Here is an 8,310-nt window from a genome sequence, read left to right as displayed (position 1 = left end):
CACATCTGTCACATCTGTCACATCTGTCACATCTGTCACATCTGTCACTTCCTGAGTACAGAGGTGCTAGGTGCTCAGGGCAGGGTGCTGAACTCTGCGGGGGGACGGGACCACCCTGACTCTGAGGTCAGCTGGGGCTTTTCCTTGGCCTTCCGGGCCTGTGCTGACACAGCCCCTCCCACCCTCAGCATTCCCACTATGTCTGGAACCGCACTGAACTGCTGGCTCTTGACCCCTCCCGGGTGGACTACCTCTTAGGTAAGTAGAAGGTGGTGAGCCCTCGGCTTGCAGTTGTAGGAGAGAGGCCTTCCGGGGTGCAGAGGGAGGAAAGGTTTGGTTTGTGGAGTTAAGCTGTGCAGGAGATGAACCCCAGTTGGCATTAAAAAAAAAAACAAAAAAACAATCCAAGTTTGGAGAAGGGGGAGCACACAGCACACCAGGCAAAACCAGCTGGGCAAGGTTCTGTTGGTCCTTGGGGTAACTCCTGTTCCCTAGAAAGTAGGGGCCAGCAAAGGGAGGGGCACTCTGGAGCCTGGTGGCTCACACCGCCTTGGAGGAGGTCAGCTCCTGCTGGTGCGAGGTGGCGTGGCATGGAGGGTGCGCTGGGCTCCCTGGAGCTGATGTTTGGCCGCTGCATGGTGACGAGATGAGGGATGGCGCTCATAGGGGTACACTGAGGACAGAGAGCAGAAGAGACAATGACCCCTGGGTTTCTGCCGCTTCACTGCGCAGGCCACTGTGCCCTCAGACCTCACCTATAATATGCACATGCTTATGTTGTCCCCACTGAGCCCAGTCCAGAGTCCACTGCCTCAGAGATGTGGTGCTGCGGCCTCTTGGGTTTGAGTCACAGATCTGCCCTTTCACCTGCTGAAAACAGCAAGTTGTTGGTCCCCTTGGAGCCACCGCCTCCTCCTCCTCCTCCTCCACCACCACTACCACCTCCTCCTCCTATTTTTCCTCTTCCTCTGCAAATTGGGCCATAGGCACCCCCACCCTGTGCCCCTGTGAGGTGGGCTCTAGACCCCTGTGGCCCTAGTGAGGTACACTACAGATCCCTTGCCCCTGTGAGATGGCCTGTAGGCCTCATATTCCTGATGAGGTGAGCTCTAGGTCCCTGTGCCCCTGATTAGGTAAACTCTAGGCCCTCGTACCCTTGCCAAAGTGAGCTGTAGATCCCGTAGCCCTGGTGGTAGGGGTGGGGCCATTGGCCCCATGCCCCTGGGGAAGTAGGCTGTGAAAAGAATGAAAACTATGAATCCATTTCTGGGTCCGCAGAGCCTCCCAGGTAAGCCCCATCCTGTATCTACTCCAAGTTGAGTGTAGGGGGTCTTGTATCCTCTGTGACACACTGGATTCCTTGGGGTCCTCACAGTAGGCTCGGGGGGGGGCTCTTGGCACCCATATTCTTGTCATGTCCGCAGGTCTCTTTGAGCCCGGGGACATGCAGTATGAATTGAATCGAAACAACCTGACTGACCCTTCGCTCTCCGAGATGGTGGAGGTGGCCCTCCGGATCCTGACAAAGAATCCCAAAGGCTTCTTCTTGCTCGTGGAAGGTAGGAAGTGGTGGAGACAAACCTTGCAGAAACATGGCGTGGGTTAGGCGATGGAATGGTACAGGGAACTGCCAGTTTTGAGGTGAAGAGTGGATTCGGTGGATGCTCCCGGCAAACAAAGATGGTGAGAATTCAAAGAAGGGGGAGACTGCCTGTCGTCTGCCAGCCCTATCTAAGAGGGCTTCCTGGCAGAGGAGAAGCCATCTTCCTTTGAGGCGTCTTTCTCTCAGTCCTGGCTGTGGAGGGCCATCCAGACTGTAAGCATCACCCGTGCAAAAGAAATTCCAAGCGCCCTGTGGCTGTCAGCGGCCAGGGAGATGACATTGGGTTCTTGTCCACATGCTAACATCCATGGCCGTGGGACCATCACTAAGCTTTTTTGTAAAAAAACGAGGCCAAAACTTGTCTCCTGACCTAGAGTGGCGACTCAGCCCCATCTTGCTCAGAAGTATAAAGCAAGCACTAAGGATTGAGGGAGGTGGCTCAGTCATCTCTCTGGCATCTGCCACACACGCATCAGGACCTGAGTTCAGATCCCAGAACCTTTGTGAAAAAGTCAGGCACAGGGTGACGGGGCGTGGCACTGACGGCGTGGACACAGCTGGATCCCTGAGACTTGCCGGCCAGCCAGCCTAGCTAATTTCAGTGAGAGACCCTGTCTCAAAAAAGAAAAGGTGGAGGGGCAGGGGAGATGTCTCAGCAGTTAAGACCCAGCTCTTGCAGAAGACCCAAGTTCAGTTCCCAGCACCTATATCAGACATTTCATGACCACTTCCAGCTCTGTCCAGGCGCGAGAGCCTCGGATAAAGGTTATGCAAATTATCTGGGCACAGAAGTGTGGTTAAAAATTGTGCAAATACTGGACATACAATTCTGGCCAAAAATCCAGTCTAGGGTATCCGACACCCTCTTCTGACTCTTACAGGCACCCCATACACACAGGCACAGAGAGACAGAGAGAGACAGAGACACAGAGATAAAGACAGACAGACAGAAACAGAGAGAAGAATAAAACCAAGCCAGGCGGTGGTGGTGCAAGCCTTCAATCCCAGCATTTGAGAGGCAGATATAGCTGAATTTGAAGCCAGCCTACATAGTGAGTTCCAAAACAACCAAGGGTACGAGAGAGAAAAATCCTGTCTCAAAACAAAACAACAAACAAAAAACAATAAATAAATAATAAAATGCTTAAAACTAAATAAATAGAGGGGGAAAATGGTTGAGAGAAGACACACACCCAAGTGGAGCCATGAGCACAGGGCACACAGTAGACAGCAACTCCATAAACCCTGGGGGAGCAGAGAGTAAATCTTACCCATCAGTGTTTCCATTGCGACCATTGTAATTACATAGTAGCCAGAGCAACAATAGGAGGTAACAAAGTTTCCAGAATCTTCCAGAATTTCTACAGCCCTTGCCCTCTGTGGTCCCTTGGGTGGCTCTGCTGAGATATGCATATTCTCACTCCATGAAGACATGTGGGCATGTCTATACACACACACACACACACACATACACACACACACACCACATGTCCCCAATATACACATAGCCACTTGGGCCCCTCCACCCTCCAGAGGCCAGTGGCCGCCTGCCCAGCTAGGCTGCCTTCTTGCCAAGCCCTGGGGTTCCCACCAGCACAGCGGTCTCGGTCTCCGCCTGGCCCCAAGCAGGAGGCCTCTGATCTGAGGAAGTGCCAGGAACCAGTGGTGGTGAGCACGGGTCCCCTGGGAGTGGTCCTCTTTGTGAACAGGGCCAGGCCAGCCTGCCAGGCCAGCTGCTCCCACAACCACAACAAAGGGAAGGCCAGCCTGCCCGCCCTGCCAACCCACTGGCCAGGCCGGCAGTGAGGGTGAATGAAGTTAGTGGAGAGGGAGCACCCCCTAGCACCCCAGCTCACGACCCTCAGAACTGCGAGTGACCACTAGGTGGCGTCCGGCAGAAAGCTAAGGCCTGCATATTCCTACTCCAGGTGTCTAGCTAGCATTGTGGGATTCAACCTTCCATGGGCCTTTCTGCAAGGCCACTATAACACTGCCCAGGCACTGGGGACTTGTGCCAGGGTGACATCTCCATGATTTCTGTTTATAGGGATATGTTCATGGATGAACGAAACTGGGCTTCGGAATGGGTTGGACCCGAGCCCTTACCCAGTACTCCCGAGGGAATGCTTCCCGCCCCCCACGCTTCCTCAGTCACTCCATTTGAGACACCCCACTACCCAGGGTTGTTGTAAAATCAAACACGATGCTTCTTTTTCATGCCAAGCACACAGTAGGGACTTAGGCATGCTCCCCTGCCCTTCTTTCCCTTTCCCTCTGCTGAAGGCTTCAGCCACCCCTTAAAATAGCTAAGGATGCTGAGCCAGGAGCAGAGGCTCATGGGAGAGATCCAGGCTTGGGTCCTGTAGTTCTCCCGTCTCTGTGGCTCTGCTTTCCCTGCATGCCCTGCTCCCTACATTCTCCTTGCTCACCCTCTGAAGGCCACTTGGCCGTGAGAAGCCTGAGGTGGACCTGGCACAGGGAGTCCCTGGTGAAGGTCGCTGTCATCCCCTATCAAGGAGATGTTAATCTGATGACAGTGTCCCGGGGCCTGTGAGGGCAGGGCTCCCTCCCCTGTCGCCTCATGGGAGGCCTTTGTCTTGATGTCCCTAGGAGGCAGGATTGACCACGGACACCATGAGGGCAAGGCCAAGCAGGCGCTGCATGAGGCAGTGGAGATGGACCAGGCCATCGGCAAGGCAGGCGCCATGACATCCCAGAAAGACACGTTGACTGTGGTTACTGCCGATCATTCCCACGTTTTCACGTTCGGTGGATACACCCCCCGGGGCAACTCCATCTTCGGTGAATAGCCTGTCCCTGGGATGCAGCAGAGCAGCACATCCCATGAGAACTGATGACAGTTGAGATACTGGAAGGGGAGGGGGAAGGATCCAAGAGAGCTGGACTCCTGGGCGATGGGTGGGTGTGTAGAATACAGCAGCAAAGGGAACGAGAGGGAGGAGTGGGAGAGGGAGGATCGTGGAGAGAGAGGAGATAGTTGGAAGGAGGAAAGACCTGGCACTTGTGTGGCGTCTTCATGGAGGTAGTTCTGACTCCTAAGGAGGATCACAACTCCTCAGACCCCAGGGATCTCGGTTAGGGCCAGGCTGCCACTTCACCATTGTGACCTTGGGCCCCTTCCCTGCGCAGGTCTGGCTCCCATGGTGAGCGACACGGACAAGAAGCCCTTCACGGCCATCCTGTATGGTAATGGACCTGGCTACAAGGTGGTGGATGGTGAACGAGAGAATGTCTCCATGGTGGATTACGGTGAGGCCGCAGAAGCCAGGGCTGGGAGGGGAAGGGGTCCCCTATCCCTCGAGGTTGGGCTGACGGGGTCCTGGAGTCCAGATTTAAGTCAGAACCTCAGTTTGGGTTCTCTCCTGTACTTGAGTAACTCTAGCCTTGTACACATGACTTCTCCATTAAAAGACTTTTGCCTTCTGGGGACTTGAACCAGGACGATGACATGGGTCTGGTGAGCCTAGCTTGGTGCCTGGCCTGTATAGGTATCACATGTGCTTTATTCAATAAATCCTCTGTAAGGGGTTGAAGGTGTAGTCTCCTGGCTGAGGCAGACTTAGTTTGAAGCCAGTTGTGTTTGGTGAAATGCCTCCCCCTGGTTGCTGAACCCTGGCTTTCCTCTCCTGTAAAAAGGGCCTCCAAGCCAGTCTGAGGGTGAGGAAAAGGTTTCCTCTCTCACAACATTCAGGCAAGCACTCAAAAGATATTTCTGACCTACAGCTCACAACAACTACCAGGCCCAGTCCGCTGTTCCCCTGCGCCACGAGACCCACGGTGGGGAAGACGTGGCGGTCTTTGCCAAGGGCCCGATGGCACACCTGCTTCACGGCGTCCATGAACAGAACTACATCCCCCACGTGATGGCGTATGCCTCCTGCATCGGGGCCAACCTTGACCACTGTGCCTGGGCCAGCTCTGGGAGCAGCCCCTCCCCAGGGGTCCTGCTGCTTCCACTGGCTCTGCTCTCCCTACGTACCCTGTTCTGAGGGTCCAGGTCCCACAAGCCCACAATGGACAGCCAGCTCCCCTCCTTTTGTGGCCCACCACCGGGCAGCCCACATTCAAGGGAGAAGCCCAGGCAACTTAAAGCAGGAACGGAAGTTCACTACCTGCCTTGCCTGCATCTGGAATCCTCCGTGGGCCAGATTCCTGGCTCTGCCTTTATTCCCTGGTTACTGCCCTTTGGCCAGCAGGGCAGGTTTCTCTCTTGGGCAGGCAGGACACAGACTGCACAGATTCCCAAAGCACCTTATTTTTCTACCAAATATATTCTTCAGACCCTGCAACCTCCATGGAACATTCCAGATCTGACCTTTTCTTCCCCCATCCCTTCCCTTCCCTCTGGAACACTGGGCCCCATAGTCACGGCCAGTCCCCAAGCCCAACCCTCCCTGGGGGGAAAGACCAGGTCTGCTCAGGATGAGACTCCCAGGAAGCCACCTCCGGGGTTGGCTGTCTACCCAGGGTGGCCAAGCTGGGAAGAGCAGCCCGGCTGGACAGAACACACACACTCCCCACCCAACTGCAGAGACTTGCCAGCCCTTCACTGAAGTGGCTCTCCTGTTTGGAATAGCGGGGGGGGGGGGGGAGAAAGAAAGAAAAATTTTTTTAATTTCTCCTTTTGGTGTTGGTTAAAAGGGAACACAAGACATTTAAATAAAACGTCCCAAATATTTCTGAGGCCAGAGCTGAGTCTTTGTGGTCAGTGGGAAAGAGACCAAAATAGGCCCATGGCTGAGGAAAGAACTGGACTCGGGTGAGGGCATGCCAAACAGAGATGCTGGGGCTTCTGCCAACAAAGGGGGGCTTCACCGCTCACCAGCTGTGATGCTGGGATCCACTGTGTTTCAGTGCCGCTGCGTATGGTAATGGGAGACAATCCACTGGTGGGTCAGTATGAGGAGAGAGAGTCCTTTGTCTCTAAACCCACAGCAGGGAGGGCTTCAGTGACCTGGGTACCTTCACGGCATGACGTTCACAAAATACCCTTCATAGCCCAGGAGCCGCGTCGCCACTCACTCCTGCCTTCATCAACACGTGCTGAGCATATGGCCAGGCACCACATAAAGGCTCAATGGTTGCCTGGCGAGAAGGCTTAACCCGTTGAGGCAAAGGCCATCATGCAAGCCTAACAACTCAAGTTTGATCCCCAGAACTCACGGTAGGTAGGAGGAAAAAAAATCTCAGTCCGAGAGACGAGGTTGTCACCTTCTGCCACCTCCCACCCTCGTGCTGTGGTGCTCGCTCACTCACACACACACACACACACACACACACAGAGTTATACTAAAGGCATGGGGTGGACACATGCTTTCTCCCTTTCAATGCCTCTAACAGCCTAGCAAATAGTGCCGACTTCCTCTGGGATTGCTACAGACACTGGGAGTACAGAGTCCCCCAAATCTGTTCCTCTTGCCTCAGGTCCCTTTGCTTGTGAGAGTGAACACTGGGCCCTGCCTATAGCCAGTAACTCTGGTCCGTAGTCAGCTTCCTTCTTGAGGGAGTTCTTCCCGTCACCCACTTCATGAATGAGGACACCCACAGCGTGAGAGGCCATGTGATTGTCGAGGTCTCCCACGTTGCAGAGACTTGAATCCAAATTTGCTCGATGCCAACGTTCCTGCACTTAATGACATCTTTTATTTGTTTATAATACATTTCCAAATTCCTGCCCACCCGGTCCCGGCCAGTGCCTCGCAGTTCTAGCCAGTGCGTTTAGCAGGAGCCAAGGCTTCACACCAGTTAAGCGGGAACCAAGACTGACTACCTGGAATGGACGTCCTTTGGGCCTGAAAGGACAGCGAGCAAGTTTTTACCTGAGCTTCCTAGCAGTCAAGGCAAAAAGGGGAGCACGGCTAAGCGGATGCGAGGCTTGAAAATTCAGTTGTACGCACGCTGTCCAGGACAGAGCTCCCGGACTCATCTTGAACTGTGTATCCCAGCGCCTTGAGATCTTAAAGTAATTAATCCCTTTGCAGTCTTTGCTATCTCTCTGGCCTGTCATAAAAGCATCTCCTTTCATCCATGTGGAAGCAGTTCCTTTTCAAACATTTCCCCCACCCCAGTAGTGCCTACAGTCTATCCATGTGAATAGCTAAGAACATGATTACCACGAGGACTATGTGTGAACCATGGCTTCGTGTCTCGGCCTGAAGTGGGCATGAGTTATTGAACTGGGAGGAAGTGGAGACAGAAAAAGAAGGAACGAGGAAGTTAGTTGTATGATAAGTCCGCCGGGCACAAGAGGTACACACTTTAGAGTCACCCCCAGGGTGTGGAAGAAGTGGGATGTTAATTTCTCCATCTCCCTGCCCTGACTGGCTAAGGGCTGGACCACAGACATTATACTGAGCTTCCGGCTCGCTTCTTGAAGGTCTGAATCCCTCAAGTGGGTATTGGAATCAGGATCCTAGAGGGGACAGAGACATCTGCTGAGTGAGCCTTGGGATGAGGGGGGAATCATGGCTGAGCCAGAACCATGGGGGCCACACCCGTTTAGCTGCTGACCACGTGAGTTATGCATCCCACTCTAAGCCAGGGATCTGAGCAGTGGACCCACCTCTGTCCCCAGCAACCACACGATTGTAATCAGCATCTAGTGGCTCACAAGTCTCCTTGTTCCCAGGTTTCTCAGGCAAGAAGGACAAAGATGGGCTGGCAGGTCCTCTTCATAACACAGTGTG

At 54.0% G+C, this 8,310-nt stretch overlaps 1 protein-coding gene across 3 annotated transcripts in view; it reads left to right on the top strand.

Annotated features, from left to right (window-relative positions):
• Window positions 1–6,308, top strand: part of Alpl (alkaline phosphatase, biomineralization associated) — a 54,680-nt gene extending 48,372 nt beyond the window's left edge. For all 3 annotated transcript variants that reach the window (XM_021199575.2, XM_029539933.1, XM_029539934.1), the window contains exons 8-12: window positions 189–258; window positions 1,425–1,559; window positions 4,214–4,405; window positions 4,754–4,873; window positions 5,348–6,308. In XM_021199575.2, coding sequence (XP_021055234.1) covers window positions 189–258; window positions 1,425–1,559; window positions 4,214–4,405; window positions 4,754–4,873; window positions 5,348–5,613 — 783 coding nt within the window. In that variant the 3' untranslated portion in view covers window positions 5,614–6,308. The remainder of the gene's footprint in view (window positions 1–188; window positions 259–1,424; window positions 1,560–4,213; window positions 4,406–4,753; window positions 4,874–5,347) is intronic.
• Window positions 6,309–8,310: the final 2,002 nt, after the last annotated feature.

This window comes from Mus pahari, chromosome 6 (genome assembly GCF_900095145.1).
Source record: "Mus pahari chromosome 6, PAHARI_EIJ_v1.1, whole genome shotgun sequence".
Taxonomy (NCBI): domain Eukaryota; kingdom Metazoa; phylum Chordata; class Mammalia; order Rodentia; family Muridae; genus Mus; species Mus pahari.
The sequence above is the reverse complement of the archived record's forward strand: the minus strand, read 5'-3'. Positions and strand labels throughout refer to the sequence as shown.